Below are 26,015 nucleotides of genomic sequence, written 5' to 3'. Positions count from 1 at the left end.
TTACAGTAGCGATGAGGTCCTTACTTACACCATCTAGTGCAGCCCCGCCGACCACCATCCCCCAATTGGCAGTTCCCATACTTGCAAATACGTGGCTCATGAGCCACCAGCTAGTGGGTCAGCAGTGCCTTCCGTTTATGATTGAGTTTTTTGGACGAGGCATAATGGGGAAAACTGATTTTGCATCGGTATGCCCCCAAGCTCTTCTCTCAGGGTGCCATCCGGCCCCACCATGATGCGACCTCCGTCTGGTGTCCCCTGTGGCGCGGACCGCTGTCCTCCAGTGCGACCAGGCTGAGTACGCTGTTGACCGCTCCATCTCTTCCGTTCCTGCCATCCTTGACGTTGATCTTGCCCCTCCAGGCCCATCGAATCCATCCAGTCCGTGGCCTCCTGTGGATCGCTAAAAAAGTGGATCCTGTCTGCATACTGTACTCTGAGCCGGGCTGGAAACATTAGGCTGTATTTTATATTGAGATCTCGTAACCTCCTCTTGACCCTTAGATAGTCATTTCGCCAATTTTGCACCTTTTTCGTGTAGTCCGGGTAGATATAGATCTCTTGGTTCTCAAACCGGGGGGGACCATTCTTGTGGATGAACTGTAGGATTGCGTCCCGGTCTCTAAAATTGAACAAACGAGCAATCAGAGTTCTAGGCGGGGACCCCGGTCTCGGGGAGGGGCCAAGGGAGCGGTGGGCTCTTTCCACCGCAAACATCTTGGATAGTCGAAGACCCGGGAGGGCGGATCCGATCCACTCCTCCAGAAATAGGTCCGCTGCCGGCCCCTCCACCTTTTCCGGAAAGCCCAAAAAACGGAGGTTGTTTCTCGTCGAGTGCCCCTCCGCGTCTTCCGCCCTGTCTTCAAGATGAGAGGTGTGCTCCTTCAATGCAGACACCGTCGCTTGCAAGTGTTGGACCTCCGCTAGCAAGGAGGTCAAGTCCCCCTCCGTAGTAGTGACCCGATCCGCCACCTTCCGTAGGTCCAGGCACAGGTGATTGATGTCCATGGCCATACCATCCATCTTGGACTCCAATGCCGCCCGTGAGTCTCTAATGGCCTCCAGGATATCTGCCTTATCTTGTGCCGCTGATCCCTGCAGCGGTCCCTGCTCCTGGTTCGGTCTGGTGCGCTCCGCCGACGTTGGGCCCGGTACTGTATATTGCATGATTTTGCTCGCTTGTGCTCCTCTAAGGGGTCTATCTTTCCCCATTTCCAGTACGGGCTGGTCAAGAGCATCCTCGGGGCCCTCCACTCCGTAACCCCAGGCCCAGAAAAGCCGTCACGGGGCAACCCGGGCCCAGGAGGCATGTGTGTGAGTCCCTCACTGCACCCTAGTCCTCTCGCTCTCTAGGCTAATGGCGCAAAACCAGCCCAAGGCACCGTCGGGTCTGAAGGATATCCACCCTGCCACCATGCGTTACCCCAAGTCCGGGTCAAAATCAAATGAATCGCCCCTCAGCCGCCTCTCTCTGTACACGAGGCTTGCCAGTGGCCACCTCCGGCCTGATCTCCGCTACGGGCCACTTTTGTTTGTACCTGTCCAGCTCCCCTGGCTCACGGCTGGGTGGCCCATCCAACAGCCTGCGGAGCGAGTGCCCTGGCCACCGGTGACTGCCGCAAACTCTACAGCCCTGGCCACCTCAGCTACTGTCTGCACAGGGGGCGGTAGGCTCGTCTCCAGATTGAGAGCCCCAGCCTTGCAGTCCAGTCGTCCGCCAGTCGACTCGGACACCACTGCCCCGCAACCGTCAGCGGTGATTCCCAGGCGTGTGCGGCAGGATATCAGGTGGGCCAGTCGCGGCTCACATACAGCACCGGGCTCGCGTAGAGCGTGCACCCGGGTCTCTGTTCACGGAGCGGGCGGGCGATCCACAACAGCCCCTCATCTCCGATCGCGCCTCTGCAGGGCCTCCACTCGGTGCGGCGAGGGCAGCGGCTCCGGCCGGGTCTCCGACACAGGTCTCTGCCACGGGGCCAGTCTGGATCGGCATGCAGAGCAGCCCCTGATCCCCCGGCAAAGGCCAGCGCCGCCATCTTGCGCACCGGTGAGCCGACACGTCTCGGGGTGACTAGCCACAATTTCCCCTTCTGCGGGCTGTCTTCTCACCTCCAGACAGGGACCCTCGAGGCCAGGGGGAGCTCCAATGCCAGTTTCTACAAAGAGAGTCACAACTCCGCCAGGATTTTTGCAGGATTTTGACATACGGGGCAGGAGCTACGCAGAGATGCGACTAGTCGGCCATGCTGTCAGGCCACGCCCCCCTGGCACACATATTGTTATGCTGTCCGGCTTTACGACAAGCCCGTTGAATCCATCTTAGACCCATACTTCTCCAACTGGGCACTTGTACACCAAAGGATGCTATCTGCCAACTCTACACCGTGGATATAGTGAAGAACATGTCCAACTTTGGCCAATTCATACATCAAACATGCATACTCTTGAAAAACAAAATGGGACAGGCAGAGAGCGACTAACAGCCTGACGAGCCCCTACACACTATGAACATTACCCCTCAAGGACTATTTCTTTCTAGAGCATTCAACATCACTAATTGGCAGCACTGACTTTTATCCTTTCATTTTTTAATCATAGAGTCAGACCAGTTGCTTATATACCCTCCCATCAGTATGATTTTAAAGACTAGCTTAGTAGCTTTTTTATTTTTAATTGATCAAAATCCTGTGCTATATGTTTTAATTTGTACATTAATGGTTTTAAGTAATCACATAATAAACTTCAAACCACAGACTAACCATTTACATAGAAACCCTTTAGCAGAGAAGGGGTGGGTGAAGTGAATACTTACGTCTCGGAAATTGGAGTAGTGGGGAAATTCTGCACTTCACTGGGGTAGGCTAGGTTCCATGAACTCACTCAAGGCTTAGGGCCTGATTAAGGTATCGGCGAACGGGTTATTCCTCACAACCGGAACAGCAATCCCATCCGCCGAAATCTAAATCCTATAGGATATTATGGCATTCAAATATCGGCGGACAGGATACAAGTCCCTCTTGTGACGGAGTAACCTGTCCACTGAAATCAAAATCAGGCCCCTACATTCACTTCACTAACCAAGCTAGATACCCTGCAGCTGGATGTCCTGTTTAACATGGATGGGACATCGGCTTCAGAGAATTGTTTTTATCTGCTGTCACTCCAAGAATCATAAAAGTCACTGTTCAGCCACGTCTGCTTTCCCCACTGCTGAATGTCCCACATTCAAACTTTCACCACTGAGCAACCATAGTAAAAGGATGCTGATCAGTGCACTGGCAGCCTTGCGTCATAGTGGGAATGTTCATGCAGCAGGGAAGGGTCCCTTTTAAGGTGTACATTCTTTAAAAAACTTTTAAAACTTCTCAGTTCATAAAACTGGTGAAGTTTAAAAAGTAAGCTGCGGGGTCCAGTACTTTGTAACTTCACACAAACCTAGGGCAGAACAAAGATTTTTACATTCAACACTTTATTTGACTGGCAGCCATTTGAGGCAATTCAAGACCAGTTTAATGTGTTTAAATCTTCTCAGGATTCTGCATACCATCCAGTTGCAGCTGATGCAGGTAAGCGTGGTGGGGCGGTTGGGCAGGAGGGGTGGGGCGGGGCTAGGGAGGGAGAAGTCGGCAGATGACGGAATAGGGAAAATAAATAAATAAATAAAACCGTAATTTGCGGACTCCCCCTCACCCCGCCCCACTCTGCTCCACCACGCTTATCTACACCGGCCACGACTGATAACATCTGTTGCAGTAATCAACTTGTGAAAGGGCCACATCAAGGATCAGCGTAGTTAATTCTCAAGTTTGCAGACGGTAAAGGATCTCACTTAGGGGACAGAGGTGGAGAAACTTGTTCTTAATCTTGTTGCTCACTTAGTCTGTAAATTGTATCTTTTAGTTAAAGATTGCCCTGTGAGAGGTGTGTAATGTAAATATATGTTACATTTGTTGCATTTCTGGCAATGTTTTAGAAAGACTTTGCTTGTTTTTCTCTTTCATGATGTTAAGAACTTTTTTAACAAGAGCAAAGTCAGGCACTTGGGAAAGATTCCTCCTAGACAGTAGCTAAGCCATCTTTCAATGTCTTGTGCGGCACAGCTGCAGCAAAAGAAGAGTAAATCTATTTTAAGCAAATATTAAGACATTTTAATTGTGTTCATGATTACAACAAGGTCTATCTAACACACTGTGTTGTGAGAGAACCTAAGCTGAGATCCAGAGGTGGAATTTAAAGTCCAATCACTAAATGATAAAAGGAAAACTCCCCAAATATAAGTGGATGGATACAGTTTTAAATGCTGTTCATGCAGCTTTTGTAAAATAATTACGTCAGTAATGTAACGAGGATTCAGACCTGTGATATAAATCTTTAAAAGATCCAATATTAGCGAATTTAGCCCAAGAAGAGTAGTAAATGGCATTGATTTTCATACCTCTCATTCTGAAAAAGGACTGTGGCTGGAGAAACAATTAATAGCTAGGCTTGAATAGTTAGATGCCATGTATGATGAGATAGCCAAGAAGGAAATACTGTGACTTCAAAGTGTAACTTCTGGTCTTTGCGGGCTTTCAGTGAAAGTGCTTCAAAGTGGTTTGTCTAGTTTTTCATTTTAAATGCATGGAGGGAGCTATCTAGTCCACACACTCTAAAAAACAGAACTCGACGGACTCTTCACATAACTTATGCTTCCCTGGTAGTAGTGCTTCGAACCAACTACATAAGACAGAGACTGACCTTTCTTGTTTTCTGTCTACAAGTTATGAAACAACCAACCTACACAGATGAGGGTATGCCTCTATCTGTCTATTTTCATAAAGAAGATAAATCATCACCTTTTCAGTTGTACAAAGGGGCCTAAAAGCTACTGAGTTTTGGAAAAAGGAAAGGACATCCCACGAATGGGGCATAACTTAAGTCCTATCCTGCTCTATGCTGACGATGTGTCATTTGTCATCGTACAGCAAATGGCTTACAGCTTCTTCTCAAATTATTGTTATATTTTATGAATGACCTGGATTTGCTAGTTAATTTCCTAAAATCATACGTATTGACCCTTGGCAGCCCTAGCATGAAATCTAAATGCTTTGCTATGTGGGATTCTCTTTTATCAAAGGTAAAATCTCTTAACTATTTAGATATTCTTTAAAGCACATCTCTTAGATATATTTCTTTGTTGATTTCTAGAAAACAGAATTTTAACAGAAAAGGAGTCCGTATTTAGATTTGATGGCAGGCTAAAACATAAACCAGTTCCTGAGAAGATGAGCTCACATATAAGTAAATGCACTTAAGTGAGGGTGTATGGCGCTGGCTTACGGGGCCACCTTAATGTTTGAATCCTCCAAAGAGCTAAAAATCGCTTCATGCATATATTGTTATCAGTTCCACGTGGTCCGCCACTTTCATATGCCATGATGAACTAGGCGTGCCTTATCTGGAGGACTTGTTTGGCCTTGCTCTCCTATTGATATGAATTACATGTTGGGGGACCCCAGAGGCAGGAAGGACTTGCTAGAATTTGTATTTCTGATTGTCTGTCACTAGATGGGGTCGATCATATTCCATGGCTTTCCTCTTTGAGAACATTGGGCTGCCAGAACTGTTAAAAAACCCTGTAATAATTAGCTCGTAACAACTGATAAAAAGTGTTTTTGGGATTATTTTATGAATAATCGTATTGAGAAAGCCCATGCTAAAGAAGCAATAATAAACCATTCATCGTTGTCAAACACAAGAAGTTTGGAACACTATTGGGTATGATTACAGACCCTACCCAGCGCTACTACCTCACTCTTTTTAGGTTCTGTATGTTGCATTTCAAATTTGCCTTCCCAGTTTCGGGGGTTTCCCCCTGCTGCTGTAATAATGTGTCCACGCAAAGCATTCGCCATCTAATTCTCTTCTGCCCCTTATACTCAGTACCGAGGCATTCTTTTTTGGCGCCTATTTTATGAAAGGCAAAGTTACAGCAGCATAAGAAAGCACTTGTGTTTTGGTAGTGTTTAGAATCACTACATATGTGTCATGCTTCACTAAATTTTGGCAATTAATATCAGGAAACGTTATGCTTGTTAATCATCCTGGAATATGTTTATTGTGACTATTTTGCCTTCTTTAATGGCTATGGCCGAACAATGATCCTCCTGGAAAATCTGTGTATTTACTGTGATGATGTTGTTTTGCCTTTATGGCCTAGGCTGAATACATATCTTTTTCCGAAGTATAAATCTTATATACTTCTTTTACATACTTTTTGATTAGGACATACTGTTGGACTTGGCCCTTCTTGGCAGGTTCACCCCTGAACTTTTTGCCTTAAGCTCTGACATGGTGGTAGTGATTTTTGGCCTCTGCACACTTTAGCCTTGTGGCCCGGTGTAAAGTGCGTGTGGTGAGATTGGCCTGCCCTCCCATAGGAATGCATGGGGGATATGTGTGTCCATGGTAATTCCTGGTGTGAGAGGAGTGCAGGGTCGAGTTTAGTATGTACGAACTCGTGAGAATAAATGCTGCGCAATGGTGTGCGCAGATTTATGGTGACTGGTGGAGAAGTGCCACTTTTAGAAGTTGGCATTTCTGTGTGCTATGTGTCTGCCTGCCTGATGTGGAGTGCATGTCTGGCTTGTGATTGACAGGAGCTGAGAGGGCTGGGGAATTCCAGGAGCCAGGGTGAGTCTGCCCAGTGGTGAATGGAGAGATCTGCATCTAGATGGGAGGGAGGAGTTGCACCTGGGACCTGAATAGGACTGTGCCTTCCCTCCACAATGCTGGCTCTGGCCCCTGTGGTGCGTCTGAGCACCTAGCCCCCACCTGACAAAGGAGAGAGGCGATGAGCACAACAAAGTGCTCCAAAGCTCCCCTAAACCAGTTCTGACTGGTACCCCCCAAGCCCTGTGCTGTGACACAAAGGAAAAGGGCATATAAATATAGGGGCTGTGACCCCATGAATGTTGTTCAGTGTTCCTTTTCTGTTCTTGACGGAGGGGGGCTTGCTTCTGGTGGGGCCCAGGAGGAACCGCCATGGGGGCTGCCTCCCTGCTGGAGGGCCCTGTGTGCTGGCCCCTGGGCCCTGCCTTGCCCCTGGGACCTGGAGGACCGGTTATTTTGGACCCTTCTGCTTTGCTTTTCATCCCAAGATCTTCAGGACTTGATGCAGCCTTTCAGCGCACAGGGTGCGCTTTGATTAACTTTCCCCAAAGGAGAGGGAGAACCTGGGGGCTGCGCTGCAGCCCCTTTAAGAGGGAATCCCCATCGGATGGATTCCCCCGTGACACGCCTGAGGTGGGAGCCCACCCCGCATTCCTTGTTCATTGAGCGGGAGCCCGCCCCGCTTATTTTCTATATTTAGATTATGGGTGCCCACCCCGCATTTGGAGTTCCATGTGGCCTTCAGGTTTTGGAGAGCGGGTGCCCACCCCGCTCTCCCGCTATTTGCTTTTCTGATTGAAATACCGGGTGCCCACCCCGTACTTTGCCTAGCCGCCGCCGAGTCGAGCAGCGGGCCGGAAGTCAGGCTGCTGCTGCGCCAGACCATGGGAGGGGCGCAGAGGCCGCCCGGAGAAAGCAGGAAGGTCTTGGAGGCAGGGCTCCCGCAGCCGCGGTATGAGCCCTGCATGTGGTTACCGGACGTGTCACGCGGGAGCCTATCCCGCTGTGAGGAGAGTCCGGAGATGTTCCCAGTAAAGCTGAGCGAGCCCCACGCCTCTGATGGCAGGAGTCTTGGTCCCAGAAGGGGGACCGGGCGAGGAGGAGCGACAGTGAGAAGAGAGACTCCCCAACAGAGATCCGGTGAGTGGGGCTCCTCCAGGGTTCGTGTCGATAGGGGCACAAACGCCAGTCTGCTCCCTGAGAGGGCCATCTTGTGTTTACAGAGCCTGAGCGGCCCCGTCTTGCAGCGGGCCGCTCCAACGTGAGCCAGTGCGCTCCGACATTTGGGGGCAAGTTCTGTTGGGGGCATATTTGTTCTGGAGCCTACGTGGCTCCAACGGTGGGCACATTTATTTTAGACGGGCCCAGGCTTTTTCCCCTGTTGTGTGGCCATCCCTCCACAGCTGTCCCGTTTCGCTAGAGGGCAACTGCAATGTTGAGGGGGGCTCCCACATCGGAGCACATTGCCGGTGCTCGGGCTCCTTCCAGTTTGGGGCACATTTTTTTTCAGGGCACAGTCTGTGCCAGTGCCCCTCATTTTAATATTCCCAGCTGCCCAGCAAGTAGTGGGCAGCTGCACCGTTTAGGTGCACAGTTTGCCCCATACTTTCCCAGCTGCCCAGCAAGTAGTGGGCAGCTGCAACGTTTAGGTCTGCGCAGATTGCGCACCCTTGACTTTCGCTGCTTTGGCAGCGCGCCCTGACTTTTGGGACATAGGGCATTTGAGCCCCTTTTTGAGATGGGCAGTTGGCCAGGGGGACTGTTAGGATTGTAGGGCGCCAGGCCCTAATGTGATTATGTGGTGCTAGGAAATGTGATTCATGAAGTATGATTTACGTGGTTTTTATGATTATGAGGTTGTTTTTCATATCATGGTTTATGCTAGTGAGATTATGTTCCACCCTGTGCTTTATGCCCCTAATGTGAGTTATACTTAGGAGGTTAGGGTCTAATGCGTTTAGACTTATGAGATTATTGCATAATGTGTTTATGCTGGTGAGGTTGGCGCAGAATGTAATTTGCGCCTAATGTGATACTGTGCATAATGTGGTTTATGTTACAGGCTGATGCTAAGTACAGTGGTTACCAGTAGTTACTGGCTGTGTTCTATGTTCATGATAAGTTCTACATTTACTAAGTTCACTTTGTGATGGTTCTGACAGTGGTCCTGTTGGCCCTGTCAGATGTATATAATCCCTTGTAAATATAATCTAGTGCCAGGTGGCACCATGTATAATATGTGTTTACTATTCTAATGTATTATGATAATACAAAGGCTATTTTTATACATAACCTTGTGTGGGTTTCCTTTTGTAGTGTGCCTGGGATGTTGTTGCTGTGTGCGTGCGCAAATGCTTTACACATGGCCTCCGGGATAAGCCTGACTGCTCGTGCCAAGCTACCAACGGGGTGAGCAGGGGTTATCTTTGGCGTGTAACTCCCTGGAGTGGTGGTCTCTGCCTGGCTTTGGCACAAGCCTTAGCCAACCAGAGGTCCCATTTCTAACACATACTATACGTGAATTGCTCTGATTCTAAATTGTTCTGTTCTTGTTTGTCTGCTCTAAATATAACCTGTTAAGAAAATATATTTTGCTAAACACTGTCTAATTTAACTATGAAAACTGAAATACACAAGAAATGCAAAATTCAGGACACTTTAAGGAAGAACTTTGTAACAATTACTTTTCTCTTCTAAACTCACTTCACAGATATTACTCCACTCACCTACTGCACAGTAGGTTACCTCTCCTGCATAGTGGATAAGTCGAAAATCAACCCAATCAATTGTTTTTCGAGCTGTTGGATCTGCAAGTTTCCGGCTAGAGAAAAGTAAAAAAGAGAAAGTATGAGCATCTTGGAGAAAATGTTTTAAGACTGGAAAGTCATGATTTTGCTATTTACATTGAGATATTACTTAGAAAGAAAAACATGTACTGGTATCTGGAATTAACATCTATGTTAACTAAAACAAAACCATCATCGTCCTTCACCATATCCCATCCCTGGAGCTGAGACAATCAACTAATTTCCCCCACTCCTGTCTTGCCTCTTTGTGCAGTTACCTAGTCTGTATCACATTCTTATTAAACACAGCTGTTTTCAGTGGCTGTTTCTATTTCATTATGGAGTCCTTCCTATATTGTCATGAGAGAGTGCTGTGGTTATCCCTCCAGTGTAAAATCCGTCAATTGTGATTGTCATCTCAGTCCTAAAATCGAATAGCCAGGCCCGGCTGCCAAGTATGCACCAATGTCTAACTTTTTCCATATTCCCTACAGTAAATGACTGAGATTTCAGGACATAAGCTTCGGTCTGATCAGGCTTGAATAACATCATAAGCAATCCAGCGCTGAAGATTCTGCTGCTCTGGCCCTAATCCTGTAATCCCAGTTTCATCCTGTCAACGATCCTTATATATTAATCACATCCTGCGTATAATTCAACAATATGTTAACGTCCTTATTGCCCCTTAATTTTGTTTAAGGGATCACTACACACCAGTACACAGAGGCAAAACTTAATGCATCAATTGTAAATAAAAAAAGACAAAGTCAGTTAATCTGTTGCTCTGAGGTGCAAATAAAATGGCAGAACAGAAGGATTTAGGCTTCTACCTGAGGCCTGTCTTCTGTTTCACACCAGTAGATTAGGATGGAGGGTCAGCTCCATCTTGGGTGACCCAAACTGACAGAACTTTAGACCGCGGGGAGTAGTTTCTCATGTTATTATTATTATTATTATTATTATTATAGTTGCTTGTACAGCACTGCTGACACCCTACGGGTAACCTGGCGCTATGTTAGAGTGTAGACTGGGTGAAGAAGGCCCATGCCAGACGGAATTAACAGGGGACTTGGTGGTGAGCCCGAGGAAAGAGCCAGGTTTTAATCCTTTTTCTGAACTGCATCAGATTATCTATCTGTCTAATATCCAATGGGAGTGTGTTCCAGAGCCGGGGAGCTGCTATGCAAAAGTCCCGGCCGCCTGATTTAACTTTCCTGATTCTCTGCACCCTCACCAAGTTTGATGAGGATGAGCGAAGCAGCTGAGGGGGGGCATACCAGCTGAATCTTTCCTGCAGAGATTTTGGCCCTTGACCATGTAAGGCCTTAAACAATAGGCATAGGGCTTTAAATTGAATTCTCTGTGGGACTGGCAGCCAATGTAAATCTGAGAGTGCCAGCGAGGTAGAGGAGCGACGTAGTCGTCCCAGTGTTATCTTTGCGGCCATAGTCTGTATTCTCTGCAATCTCTCAATCAAATACTGTGGAGAGTTCAGAAGCAGAGCATTACAGTAGTCTAACCTACCGAGAATAGTACTTCGGACTATCAGTGTCCTCGCCTCCAATGAGAACATCGGAAAGATTTTCCGAAAGGCCCTAATCAGGCTGAAACAGTTCCCAACTGTCTTATTGACGTGTTTCTCTAACGTCAATTTATTATCGAACATAACACCCAGATTACGCACAACAGTACTGGGAGCCAGTGGGGCGCCAGCCGCAGTTGGCCAAAAATTAGATGGAAGTAAGGGGGGAACTCTTCCTGTTGCACAGTATAAGATCTCTGTCTTTTCACAGTTAAATTGAAGCCAAGTCGCTATATCCTGCAGGCAAGCGTGAAAATCTGTTAAAGAGACTGATTGCTCGCCTTCTAAAGACAGGATAAGCTGAGTATCATCTGCATAATTTACTGGATTGACATTATGAGATCTTATAATTGCAGGTAGGGGGCTCATATATATTTTAAAAAGGATGGGACTTATTGCCGATCCCTGTGGGACACCCTGCGGTATATTGGAAAAGTTTGAACGGAAGGGAGGAAGAGCAATTGCCTGTTGTCTATTGGATAGGTAAGAGTGAAACCACTTAAGGGCAGTGCCCGTCACTCCCACCTCTTCAAGCCTGGACAGAAGGATCCCATGGTTCACCGTATCGAATGCGGCAGACAGGTCGAGAAGAACCAGAACGGCCGACTGTTCCCTGTCTGCTCGCATTCGCAAATCATCCATAACGGTCACCAGGGCCGACTCCGTTCCATGGCCAGGACGGAATCCAAATTGTACCCTATCTAGAATGTTGTTCCTTTCTAAAAACTGGGAGAGTGTCTTACTAACCACTCGTTCCAGAATTTTTATTGGGTAGGGTAATAAAGAGATTGGCCTATAATTCTTCATGCATGCTGGGTCTAGTGTCGCCTTTTTTAACAAAGGCGTCACTGATGCCTGCTTCCAGCAAGCTGGCATTATACCCTCCATCAAGGATTGATTGCAAATTTGCCTTAGTGCCGGAAATAGCTCCGAAGACAATCCCTTCCAGATTTTATGTGGCAATGGATCCAAAGGCGATCCTGAGGATATACCCATGGCCATTTTTTCAAAGTCCCCCAGAGAGAGAGCGTTAAAATGATCCAGAGAGTGTAATGTCCCCCTCTCTACTTGGTTCAATGGGTACGATTTCTTGGGCATGTGTCGTGGAACAAGATCATTGATAATATTACTTATCTTCTCCTCGAAGAAGGATGCCAGTCCATCACACAATGTCTGACTAGGCACAATCTCATTCTTAACGCATTCAGGTTTGATCAAAGTGTCTACAATCCTGAAAGCTTCCTTAGTGCTATTTTGTGCTTTCTGGATACAGTTCGCAAAAAACTCTGTTTTTGCTGACACGATTTCTTTTCTGTACCCCACTAAGGCTGCCTTCCAGAGGATTTTATCCCTCTCAGCATATGCTCTACGCCATTTCCTTTCTGCTTGCTTACAGCCAAGTTTCAGGGTTCTGAGATTGTCTGTAAACCAAGGGGCTGACGGTCTACCAAGTTTTTTTATGGTTTTTTTAATGGGGCGACTCGATCTAGCTGGGTACTAATATTTTTACAGTAGTTTGTATAATTCTCCTCCACTGTCTTTCCAGTATCAAATACCTCAATGGGTGCAAAAACCAGGAGGGCCTTTGCTTTCTTTAGAAGGCTCTTCCAATCCCTACTTTGAAGTTTTCGATCAATCTTCTGGTTTAATTCATTCAGTCCCAGATTGTACAGCTGGAAGACAATCAAATAATGGTCTGACCAACATACTGGTAGGACCTCAATAGGTCCCATTAGCTGTTCATTAGTGAATACTAAGTCCAGCGTGTGTCCCCCCTTGTGGGTGGGTCCCTTAACCCACTGTTGTAAGATAATGAGTTCACAGGATTGAACAATATTATAAAAGCCTGGATCTAGAATCCCGTTTGGCCATAAGTTAAAATCACCTACAACGAGCAGTCTCGAATGACACAAAGCCAAATTACTCAGGACTTCAATGAGTCCTTGTTGGAAGGCGAGGCTAGCTGCTCCAGGTGGCCTATAGCTAACTAGACCAGTCAATGGTTGTCCCTTGGGCTCTTTTATTGAGAAGCCCAAGAGTTCTATCCCTTCCAGTTCCTCAATATCAAGAGGTAAAAAGTCCCAGCTATCTTTAAAAATGATTCCAACCCCCCTCCCCGACCACCCACGCGTGGTTTATGAAGGGCTTTATACCCAGATGGGCAGGTCATGCCCAGCTCCATGTCAGAATCAGCATGTGTCCATGTTTCGGTCATAAACAATACATCCAATTCATGCAGTTCCACCAACAGTTGGATCTCCAAGTGGTGCTTAGGTAGCGACCTGACATTAAGCAGTCCTCACCTCAAGCCATCTTTCCTTATGAAATCAGACTTCAGCCCTGCCGTCACTTCTAATTTTGTCCTACCTCTCCTACCTCCTTCAGCCCCCAACTCCAACAGCTGGCTTCTTGTATAGATGTACCTTCCATCACCAACCTCACTCATACCGGTCAGGGCAGCATGGCTGGCGCTGTGCGTGGTCGGTGCGCGGACGGGCGCAGACGGGCTTGCCTTGTGCATGTGCCTTGTGCATGTCCTGATAATTTTATACTTCTCCTCTACTTGGAGTGGTTCCAGGAACCACAACCAATGCTGTCCACCTCCAATGAAGGATGGATGTTTTGGTACTATTTGGGCCTAGCAATTCACTTTTAGAGAGCAGAAAAGACTACTCTGAAGGGCACCAACTCTGAGGTCTCAGCTGAAGGTGCCCTCTCTAACTGAAATGTTGCCTTTTGGCTAGGTTCACGCAATAGAAATAGCAATTTTGTGAATAAGATTGTTTATTTAGACCTTAGGTCCTTAAACTTATACGTACATACAAACATAGCAGTCTTCAATTTAAAAACCATCTCAAGCTATAGACTATAAAACATCTGTATAAAACTCCAAATCCATTAAAAAATCTTCTAAAAGTATATTCTATATAACAATTATTCAAATTCCAAGTATCATTTATAAAAACTGGAGTACATTTCATCAAATCAATACCAGTGATAAAACATCCACTCTACACATTTTTAAAAACTTTTTTAACTTCAAGCATAAACCTCCCTATTGCACATGCTACATCTAGTGAGTGCATTTCAGTTAACAAGTCTACTGCTTGTGCACGATTCCTAACCTCATATTTTAGGAAGATTGGTCGTAGCCACAGTTTTCGTGCTTCAAGAACTTTTAGACAATCAAGTTAGATGTGCAAAATATCGCATTTTGTGCCTAGGTTACAGGTACACTTCTCTTCGTGGTCAGTCATGGCCCTCTTAATCCTATTATTCACATAACATGGATTGATCCCAATCCTTATTTTCAATAGTTCTTTCCTAAACCAACGAATGGGAAGTAAATCCATATATCGAAACTGTTGACCGTTATGCCAGTATTTAATCATATAACATACAGATCTTTTCCCTTCCAAGTGTTGCCTATCCTGGTCCCATAATATTTCTTTCCCTAATGTCCTAAGATTCTTCTTGCTTATGGTAGGATGAAAGTTCTGCTGGCATATGTCAACCCTCAATTCCCTACATACCATAGCAACCATTAGTCTGACCCCCTTACCCACTTCATTTCACTCTGTAGGATCTCACATTTACACCAAAAGGACACTTTTTGCTCCTCTTCCCAGCACAGGCGTTTCCAGAATCTTATTAGTGCCATACTTGCCGTTTTCTCCCATGAAACCATTCCGGTTTCTAATCTTATTGCCTGGATCATGGAGGATCTGGGTAGGGACAATAATAATTTTACCCATTTCCCTTCTTCACCATCCCACTTCCTCTTACCACTTAAGAATAGCAATGCTGCACCATATAAAAACTAAGGAGGTACCAAAGCCGTGTAAGCTTTCAGAACTGGTCTATCCATCATTTCTCCATAGGTGTTAAGTTTCCTCAGGCCACTAACCGAAGAATGGGCCCGAATTCTTAGTGCATCCAGGTTTACTTTCCACTTCATAGATTTCTCAAACCAGATGCCTAGGTATTTGTACTCCTTAACTATCTCCAGTTTTATGGAGCCTAGGAACCAGCTGAAATTCTTCCTCTTTTTGCTGAAGCACAGAATCTTAGTTTTTTTCCAAGTTTACTGTTGACTTCTTACGACTGCAGTACTCACCAAACACTTTGAGCTTTCTTTGCAGGCCTATCTCTGTTTGGTCCACAATCACCAAGTCGTCTGCATAAAGTAAGCAGGCAATACGTTTCCCATCTATTTTTGGGCTGGCACCCCGCACCGTTCGCAGAATGACTGGCAAATCCGTTATAAATAGCAACGGAGCCAAGACACGCCCCTGTCTTAACCCATTTACAATCAATATCTTCTGTGACAGTGTTCCCTCTGTGTCCAGAATAACCTGGGCCCAATTCTGACTATGTAACCCTTGTATTATGGACAGGAGGCAGGAGAAATATCATATACATGCATACATATACACAAATGTTCACAGTAGTCAGCTATTTAACAGATAAGGGCCTCTAAAGTTTAGAACCCTATGCTACTAACTGTAGGTGATAAGTTCAGTTCCAACATCACCAATCCAATTGATGAAACACTGATTATGAAGCCTTCCAGCTGTCATTTCTGCTCTCCCTTGAATTGTGTATAATGCCCGCATCACAAGCAACTAGGTGCTGTGATTACTATATTATTCTGTATCTGTGTTCCAAGCCAATTACTGACTCCTGAGCTAGACTTGATTGCGAAGCCCTACTATCTTTGTAGAGTTAAGTGTACAAAGAAAATCACTTGCCAATCCAATTAGAGTGCAAGTGTATGAGATCAAAGGACATGAGTGGGAAATTACCAATGCTAATAATCATTATTAAACGTAACTATAAACCCCAAAGTGGATACTGTCCAGTAACAACTGACCGCCCTGGAACCAAGACAAAATAAACACATTACACGTCCTGTTGGGGGGACACAATCACAGGAATGGTTGCCCATCTCTCCAAGCCACCTAAATCAGACATAGAAGAAGAATTTCACCACCACATTTGAGGTGGCAGTGCCAAGAACTGAAGCCAGGCTACAGCCTGAGAATGCATACACAAATGGGCCAGAGATTCACTTCTCTACCTCCATAAGCACCACAAACCCTGCTTTTTGCACCATACAAAGGCCTCACTTTGAGCCCAGGCTTCAGAGGTGCATATCAGCCACATAACAGCCTCACGCAGATGGCTGCATCCCTAGGTTTACATTTTTAATTTTGCTCATTATTAAAGGGAAAGTTAAAGATGGCAGTAAAACTGCTATATATTGAAAAACATTTTTGATTATTATTACATTGTCCCATATCAAGTATCTGGGTTTATATATCACCCCCTCTGTTTCGGACACTGTCTCTTTATGTATGTCCAAATGCGCACAAAAGATCGCTGATCTCACTGTAAGGTGGCATCCCTTATACCTGTCCTGGTGGGGTCGTCTCGACACTATTAAAATGATGATTTCCCCTATTATTCTTTATACGCTTTCTAATATTCCTGTACCCATCCCAATGAAATTCTTTAAAAAGGTCAACTTAACGTTATCTTCATTTTTATGGAACTCTAAAAAACCCAGAATGTCTCTTGCCAGACTTATCCGTCCTGCCTCTGAGGGTGGTGTCAATTTCCCTGACTTCCCTGCTTATCAGAAGGCCTTTTTATTACGTCAAGCTTCCCTCTGGCTACAAGATCCCACTTCTCCTTGTCCTCTATGGATTAAGGTTGAGCGCGCTCTCCTTTCTCCGTTTTCTTTTGCAGAATATCTTGCTTTTTCCCGTAAACCCTCATTGCTCCCTACTTCTATTCATAAATATACCCTTAAGCTTTTACTGTCTGCTACCCCCGGTCCTCCTAAGACTGTCGCTGATTTCCTTTCTTCTACCATCTGGCATAATAAATATCTCTTAATTGGTCGTAACCCCTTTTATTGGAAATCTTGGAGAAGCCGAGGATTGATTTGGATCTCGCAGCTCTTCTCTGGCTCCACCTTCTTCTCTTTTCCTGATCTCCGTTCTTCCTTTGATTTACCTTTATCCTTTTTCTCCAAGTATCTTCTACTCAGGGCTGCGGTTTTGGAGGTTTATGAGCGACTCTTGGTTTCTCCTCCCTCTCCTGCTCCGTACACCCCTATTTCTCAACTTCACTCTATCTTGCGTACTACTCCCAAAGCGTCCCTTATTTATAAACACCTTCATGCGCACGAGCTACTCAGACCTAAGTCCAAGGTTGAATCTCAGTGGGAAATCGATCTCAGAATAAATTGGCCGGTATCTCTATGGGACAAAATTTGGACAAAAATCTGTAAAACTTCTAGAGCAGCTTCCTTGACACAATCCTTATTTTTTATTTACAACAGACTACTTCACACTCCCTCTACACTAAACAAGCGATTTCCCAGTACCTCAGACAACTGCTGGTCGTGTGGCTCTCCTAATGCTACATTACTTCATATGCTATTTCTTTGTAAGCATGTGCATGATTTTTGGCTACAGGTGTGGGCTCAAGTTAATGTTATTTTCCACACTTGTATTCCCTTTTCTCTCACTCAACTTTTCTTGGGCAGTTTATCCCCTAGTTGGGACAATGTAGATAAGTATGTTCGTATTGTTGATTTGCTATTTGCCATTGCCTTTCAGCAGATCACTGTTAATTGGAAAAATATGTCCAATATTTCTTTCAAAGCGTGGTGGTACAATGTCTGTCACAATCATAGACTTGATAATGCTTTTGTTTCTTCTGTTCACTCAGCAACTAAACGTGCAGACTTATGGCACCCCATTACGTTATATTTAGATAATTGTGTTGCTCATTCCTCTCGTCCATCGCCTGCTCAACAAGAAGTTCCTAAACCCCCATGATACCCTTCCAACGTCCATAATTTTTCAATATACTGTTTTGTTTTTACTTTTTCTGTACTTAGTTGTTTAGATATGATTGATGCAATTTCTTTGCGTCTTTTAAAATGCCCATGATTATTATTTTGTTGTAGACTCTCTCTTACAAATTTTACTTTGTTGTAAACTCTCTCTGACATGTTGTATTCTGCAATCCCCTTCCTTCCCCTTCCACCCCTCTCCCCTCTTCCCTCCCCTCCCTACCTGATATTTTGTATTACATTCTCATTTTCCTCTGCCTAATAAAATTCTTTTAAACTTAAAAAAAAATTATTATTACATTGAGTTTTGGGGTAAAACTGACTTTTGAATTTCTATTTTTAAAAAACTAAAAATGCGGTAAATGCTGTCACCGATGAATACTAATATTTTTTCAGCCATATGATGAGTTTAAATCTCGATTTTAAAAATTGTTTTGGGAAATTTTCCTACGGGCAGACATATTTAGGGCCTTATTACGAGTACGGTGGTATGACCACCACCAACAAAGAGGGCCCACCCGCTGTATTTTGAGTGTGGCGATCGGACTCCCACAGGACCACTGTGTCTGTCGGAATCCAGATCCCATGGCAGTGGCGCAGCAGTCAGGGGAACTAATATGCTGGCGGTGCCACTGCAGCATCGCTGAGCATATTACAAGTTGCCTGTCCACCACCCATTTCATGGCGGTGAGCCTGCCATGAAAAGAGTGGTGTTGAGGGAACTAAGGGGGCTCTAAAAGGGCCCCCTGCAACTCCTGGGCCTGGGGGTAAATACATGTTGTGCCCCTCCTGGAATTGCACCCCTTGTCCACGAACGTGCACTCGGCGCTCTCACGGCAGCAGTCTGTTACACTCATAAGCTCTCCTATGAGTGCAACAGATCACTGCCGTGAGACCGCCGCAGCACCGCCCGCCCGCCATGGATTACACTGGGGTCCTCCTGTCTGTGCGGCGGTAGCGGGCTGACAGAAGGACTGCCAAACTCTTAGTCACGCCCTTAGTGTTTAAGAATATTATCCCTTGAAAAAACTGCAATTGACAACTTCTACATAGGTTACCAATTAATTATTTTAGGCATTCCAATTCTATGAATATATATGGAACATTTTGGCATGCACGGCTTAACATTAGGAGACAGATAAAGTACGTAAATAATTGATGTTGTTGCGGGTAATTATTATTTCATATACGTAACACTCTCGAAATAAAGAACAGATCTACTCATTCAATAACAAATAAAAAAACACAATATCAACCGGCAATGCAGAAAGAGGGTGAACATTCGAATGAAATGAACTGTGATGTTTCATTTTATAAGAGTATATAGGCTACCCTCTACTATCATAAACTTTACAGATGCTTTAATCGTTTCTGCCTCAGTACTGCAATGTTTCCTATTAAAATTAAAAACTGGCAGAGCATGCTGGGATATCATTATGTTTCAAACTACTTTCGATTGGCGAACATTTTACAATTAATTTGTCGACGTTGTCTTTACCCAGATGAGCTGAACAAATGAACTAGGAAACATAGAAAACACTAGTTTGTAACTCTTTCTTATCATGTACCAAGACCAAAATAATTTCACCATAAATTATGTTGCAAAGTAAATCTTGCAATTATCAACTTTTTTGGAGGGGTAGAGGGGTGTCAGTTCTCATGCCTCAAAAGGGAAGTTGAGTGCCAATGTGTGTGTACGTAGGAAACACATTTGCACTGACAATCTAAACTCACTAGAAAGTAGGGTCTTTCCATTTGAATAATCTGTTACTGCATGCTACATGGAGTAGACCTAGTATGTTGTATCACTACAGCAGGGCACTTTTTGTGTAAGATTTGCAAAGTATACATGCGTACGTCAGGAAGTGAGGATGGTCTCCTACTTTCTCCTCCAGCTTTGCCAGGAAACTCAGATCTGTAGCTTCTCCCGGCCGCAGGCATTCTTCATCCTTAAACAGCAAAGATGAAAGGATTTTATGTTAAATTATTTTGACAGTAAAGAATGTGCTTTATGAGAAGTAGTGCAAATGTGCCAAAGAAACGGAGATCGTCGTTTTGAAACGCTTATAGATTCTGAAGAAAATGCTAATAGTCATGGGCATGCTGTTGAGTACTCATTTCTGTCATGCTAAGACATAGTGCCATTGAATCCTTTTTAAGTTATGCACCTTTGGTCATGTTAGTTCTAGTTGGTACAGTATTCTATCTACAGATTTTTTAACGCAGAAATAGTCTTCCCTAGTTGGAAACCTTGTAACCTATTTCTATGCTGTTACAGTGCACAGAATGCTACTTGAGTCCCATAGTATCACAGTGACACTTTCGGTAACCTTTATCAACATGATGCGTAAATGGAGCAGCCATTCCTATGCCCCTCAATTGACAGATACTTCCAGTCACAAAGGAAATGAGAAGAATTGAGAAATGTGAAGGGAGGAGGGTGACCAAAAAAAATCCATTTTCTTAAGTACACCCACCCTCTTCCGAAGGCACACAATGGCAGTGCTTAATTTGAGAAAGTAGCTTCATCACCACTCTTTTGAGGACAAAGCCTCCCAGGTAGCACAGTTATCTGGTTTCAAAGACATAGCGTGTCTTTGTCCCCCCTGTAGAGCATAGCCTGTTCCCTACCACTTTCACTGCCTCTTTGTGATTTTCCACGACTGCTCTCTTTCTGGGATCTCTTTTTTTCATTTTAGTGGAAGTACATGTGTTTTCATTTGTCTCCCTTATGTTAGTTCGTAGCAGTAAATGTGATGTATTTATTAGAAAAGGTTTCCTGCTTCCTATCTTTCTGCTTGACAGATTCTCCTTATCTCTGCCCCTAGCAGTAATCAATCTTGCATGCTTATGAGGAACAATGTCCTGTCTGTGAGCTTCTTTATTTTGGTCAGTACTCATTACTAAAAGTATAACTTAAACAATCCTCTTGCCTAATTTGACTCCCATGCCTTAGATGCTGGAAGTAGGAGGCTAACAATGCTGGAGTTCAGAAGTGAATGAGCAATAAACAGGCCTTTACAATTTGTTTTTATCTTGTCACATTTGCTGTGCATTCAAAGACAGAGGTCAAATGTAAGTCTCTGTCTTCTAAAGGAGGTTGGTGTTTACTTTTCTTCCGCTGACTGCAAAGAGAGAGGATTTATGTGAAAATCTTGCTGAGTACTGGGTATTAAAAGGGAAGGTTGTGGGATGTTATTTGTTTCTAACACACCATAAAGTTTAAATGCCAGTAAATGAACTGTACACATATTTTAGAATATATCAGAATTAGGAAAGCGCAAATGTAGCACATTTCTGGTAATTCTGAAGTGTGGTGTAGACAAGTATTTCAATGCGATAAAAAAATCAATAAACCAGGTGATGCCAATTTCCACTCATTATCTTTTGTGCGCTGTATAATTTTATCAGTAAAACTGTATGTCTGTGCAAATATAATGGTGATTTCAATTGATAATGTATTGTCTGTGATGGCAGTTTGCTACCATACCGTGCTTACTCCACTCTATGCCACTCCACTATAATCCACTTGACTTTACGACACTCTACACCAGGGGTCTTCAATCTGTGGGGCGCGACCCCCAGGGGGGGCGTGGACTCACATAAAGGGGGTCGCGCATTCCCGATCGCACTCCTGCCTGGATCCGGAATCCAAAACGTGTGCTCTTTGTTTTGAATTCCGAAGAGTGCATTTCAATGTGCTCTCTGATTGGAGAACATCGGAAAACAAGGCTTCGAAGAACTGGTGAGTCAGCTGCCTCTTCCTTTCTCCACATCCACTATGCCCTACTTTTCACCCCTCAGACATACACACATACACCCAGAAATGCCAACCCTCCCGATTCAGGCGGGAGACTACCGATTTCAAGGCTAGTCTCCCGCCTCCCGATCCCTGCAAGCAAAAACCCGATTCCTCGGGGTTTCAGCTGACAGGGCTTGGTATTGTGTAACAGGCTAATTTTTCCATCAATAGTCAGAGTGGCGATGCAGGGGCTCTAGAAGGGGTGAAAAACCAACACAGCCTCGTTGGCAAGTAAATGGTCTTTTAAAGACCTGTGAAGTACTGGGGGGGGGGCTGTGTGTTTGCACTGGAAGCTGTTTCAGCCCGGGCTGAAACACGGGGGGAGGGGGGGGGGGTGCACTGCCAGCAACTTGCCAGGCCATTGCACAACACTTGCATCACCTGCCATTGCCTCCATGCTTCTGAAAGGTAAAAAAAACGTGCATTTGTGTTTCGAAAATGTCCGATCCTGCAGCAGCTCACTTCCAAAGCCCATACATGTCAGTAACCCGATTCAAGGCCATAGTCTCCCGATTTGTTTTTTTTTTTAATCTCCCACTTTGCTCTTCTGAAATGTTGGCATGTATGCATACACCCCTCACCTTTATTTCAAACTATGCTATTTCTGAAACCTGGCTACATTACAAAAGTAACATTTATTTATGTTCACTTCCTCTTTCACACTGACTGCATAAGCCTTTTTACTCTCCTATTCTGCGTGGTCCCTTGATTTCTTTGAAATCGATTTTTAACAGCATCATTCCGCCGCTACTTGGTGACATCAAACAACAGCAAAGTACTGAAATTATGTATGTGCTATGAATGTGTACGTGGGCTATTTTCCAAAATCATGCATTAGGAATGGATTATGAGTTCGCAGATCGCAGTGATCTGGGTCTGGTGGCTCAGTAAACTTTTGTACATGTTCCAGGAGTTTCTCTTTGACCACATGTTCACAGGTTCGAATTTCGGTGAGTGCACTCTGCCTTCCATCCTTACGAGGTTGATAAAATAACTATTGTTGAGTTTGGTAAAAATAAACATCAGTTATCTGTCAGTGACACCAAGGGGCCTTCTTGGGGTGAGCTGGACACTCTGCAAATATGCCTATTGTTTAGATATCAAGTGAATGAGTATTCAGGCAAGGCATCAGAGGTAAAATTTAAGAAAGTGGCAGTGTGCCATTGTTTCTACCTTGCAATGAAATGTCTTGGCCTGAATAGTATTTATTAGCTTGAATGTATATTGTGGGAAGGTATTTTAAGTTTTTTAATAAAAATCAATGTTTTGTTCAAGTACTGTGAGCCAAAAGGTGGATGGAAGACACACTGATAAAGTTAACATGTTAATGGAGCCTCCTGTGCCTCAAAACATACCTACACTGCACTCATATTTTGATCTTCATTACTATCATCATAGATTCTGGCAGCATTATGAACAGTCTTGTACCAGTTCTATACTTTATCAGAGCACACCGCATCTTGTATCAGTGGGTCTTTACAGGCTTTCCAGAGACAAAAAAATTCTTTTGATACTGTGATGTGAAAGGCTCTTAGACTGCGTGATCTCTCTTCCTATGGCACAGAAGCAACGGTCTTCCTTTCAAAGTGGATAGACCGGAGCAGGCAATATCATTTGCTTCATGCAAACATAATCCCACACTCAAATTGGCCCATTATGGGAGATGGAAAAAAATTGTTGTCCTCTGGTAGTCAAATTATATAAACATGTGCAGTAACTATCCACACATCTTACCAGGCCATTATTAGTTGGTAAATACCCAGATAACAGTTTGAACATTACTGCTTGCTTTATTCCTAGACTTATTCATTTGTCAAGTGAGCAAGGCGCCATAGCTGATGAACACCAATTCTGAATATCAATTAAAGAGTGAAATACAACATGCCAATAGTGAACGTTAGAGTTGCAGTGCAAGAAACGCAACAAGGTATAGACTGCAATAAGCATATTTGTGAAACAGGAGACAATAGCTGCAAATATTTGCTATACTTTTGGAGGGAAAAAAGTGATAAGAACAGAACACCTGTCCACAAAGGAGGGTGTTCATGGTCAGGCCCCAGAGCCTAACCAACTTTACTATCACAGCTTCATGTGGGCTTATTTGAATTGTAACCATTTAAGGATCAGTTTGTGGAGTCGTTTCTTTTTTTGGTGGAGTTTTACATAGCACAAACTAGACCTGAAGGCATCTTTACATGAGCACCAGTTATGATACAGAGGGACACATTAATTTTTGTTAGGCATGAGGCGACTAAGTGATTTGCCCAGAATCACAAAATGTTGAGCGCCCTTGCCGAGACTAACCCGGTTCCCGAGCTCCGAGGCCGACCACCCTAGCCGTTATGCCATATTCTAGTAGTGATGTAATGAAAATAGTAAAAAAAAACTATGGACGCTCTTCACACATGGCAGGAATTGGGTACAAACTGCAGCAAATTTTCTGTTACTTTGCAGCATATGGGCTCACGTATAGTAACTAACTGATAGAGGACATTATGAGGTTGGTAATTCTGCCATTTAGGGTGCATCGAATCATTTCATTTTGAGACATACATCTTTACACAATCAAGCCTGTAATCTTCTGGTCACAACAGTACTTGTCTGTTGAACAGAAGTGGTGGGGATTTGAACATGCCAACCCTCAGGGTTGTATAAACTCTCAATCATTTGTGTAGGCTCTTCACAGAACTTGTGAGTAAGCTGCCTCTTACCCCGCCTTCCTCCACATCCACCATGCCCTGGCTTTTCACTCCTCAGACACACACACAAACATACATGCACGCACACACGCACCCATTCTTATTTACAAGAATTCTCCTAAAGATGTTTCCCAGAATACGTTATTCCCCCTGGAAGATTTGTTCATTTAAAACAATCCGCTTTCTACTGCTGATGGCACTGGTTACATTTCCACCATCTCTCTGTTGCTACCCTCACCCCCTTTATTTTCACTCTCACCCTTTCCCCATTGATGTCTTTGGTATTCCTCTGCTCTGCCCCTGCTGTTGCCGCTCTCCTGTTTCCGTTTTTGTCATGCTGGCTTGAGGAAAGCCCTCAAAGGCTATCCTGGGCTCCTGGTGTTGGGGGTGTGGGGGGGGGGTTGAGTGAGGTTCACTGGGGGTGAGGGGGTGCTGTGCCTCCGAAAGTAACAATCTTTTCAAACAAAAAGAGTTTTTTTAAGACAAAACTAGCCAGTTCCAGCACAATTCAATCTTGCGTTATCATTGAGTATTCAACACATGAAATAAGAAGAATACAGCCAGAGGCATCACGTGTTGTGTGCACTCGGATCCGAGCTCTCAGCGGGCTAGGTGAGTGTCTTTCACTTTTTTTCCGAGGCAGGGTTGGGGCAGCGCAGCTGTGGTGCCAGCTGCAGGTGCTCTGCCCCTATTAGAAATGGCACTGCCATCATGCAGCTGACAGTGGGGGCCGGAAGGGGTGAGGGGGGCTTGGAGGGAGCATAACACTGAAGGGATGAATGGGAAGAGCCCAGTCTGTGTGTGATTATTAGGTATTGAGAGACCGGGCCAGACATACTTTAATTGACAGATGAGAGGGATGGAAGGCAGGGGGTGGGAGAAAAGAGGCGTGAGTGAACTGCTTAACTCAGCACAACACCTCCAGGGTTTTAAGGGACCACTACTGCTCTCGGCCAGGTGAGCTTCTAATGTGCCGACATGTATTCCTGTGGGGTGGAAGGCCCTTCACAAAGGTTGACTAGACATCTTTCTGTTGTTCATTCCTGTATTTTGGTTATAAACTGGTACTGATGAGGTGAAATCTTGCCCAGTCTTATTGTGTGTAAAAAAATTTCAAAATAATAAAGCATTACTACCCCAAAATATGCTTTATCACATAACATTATTTACATTTTCTTACCACACAATTTAGTCAGCCCTGCCTCATAATTTGGTCAATCCCTGCCTCATAATTTCAGTTGCCCTTCCTATAGGGCAGTCTGGAGGTGCTCAAAGGGCTGACAAGTCAGGTCAGTGAGTGGGTTGTTTTTTTTAGCTGCTCGCTGGCCTGTTTTCTGGTCTGGTGGACTGTATCAATCTTGATTTCTGTGCTACTACCACAAATACTGTCTGCAGGAAGCGAAAATGCATATAGTCTCCCATGCCTTACAAAGCACTTATATAGCTTGGTCTTTATAAGTTTAAAACTGCCACTTAATTTGGTCCTCCCCTGCCTCATAATTCAAGTTGCCCTGCCTATAGGGTAGTCTGGTAGTGCCCAAAGGGTAGCCAGTCAGTGTGTGGGCTTTTTTATGGTCAGGTGGAGCGTTTTTACTCTTGATTTCTGTGCTACTTCCACAAATATTTT

General features: G+C 44.6%; 1 protein-coding gene across 1 annotated transcript in view; it reads right to left on the bottom strand.

The window, feature by feature from the left end:
• MYO1H (myosin IH) overlaps positions 1-26,015 on the bottom strand; it is a 606,720-nt gene that overhangs the window by 306,100 nt on the left and 274,605 nt on the right. The window contains exons 15-16 of the mRNA XM_085633501.1: positions 19,745-19,836; positions 9,378-9,472 (exon numbers count right to left, since the gene is read on the bottom strand). Of these exons, the coding sequence (XP_085489627.1) occupies positions 9,378-9,472; positions 19,745-19,836 (187 nt within the window). The remainder of the gene's footprint in view (positions 1-9,377; positions 9,473-19,744; positions 19,837-26,015) is intronic.

Source organism: Triturus cristatus, chromosome 11 (assembly GCF_964204655.1).
Source record: "Triturus cristatus chromosome 11, aTriCri1.1, whole genome shotgun sequence".
NCBI lineage: Eukaryota > Metazoa > Chordata > Amphibia > Caudata > Salamandridae > Triturus > Triturus cristatus.
The sequence above is the reverse complement of the archived record's forward strand: the minus strand, read 5'-3'. Positions and strand labels throughout refer to the sequence as shown.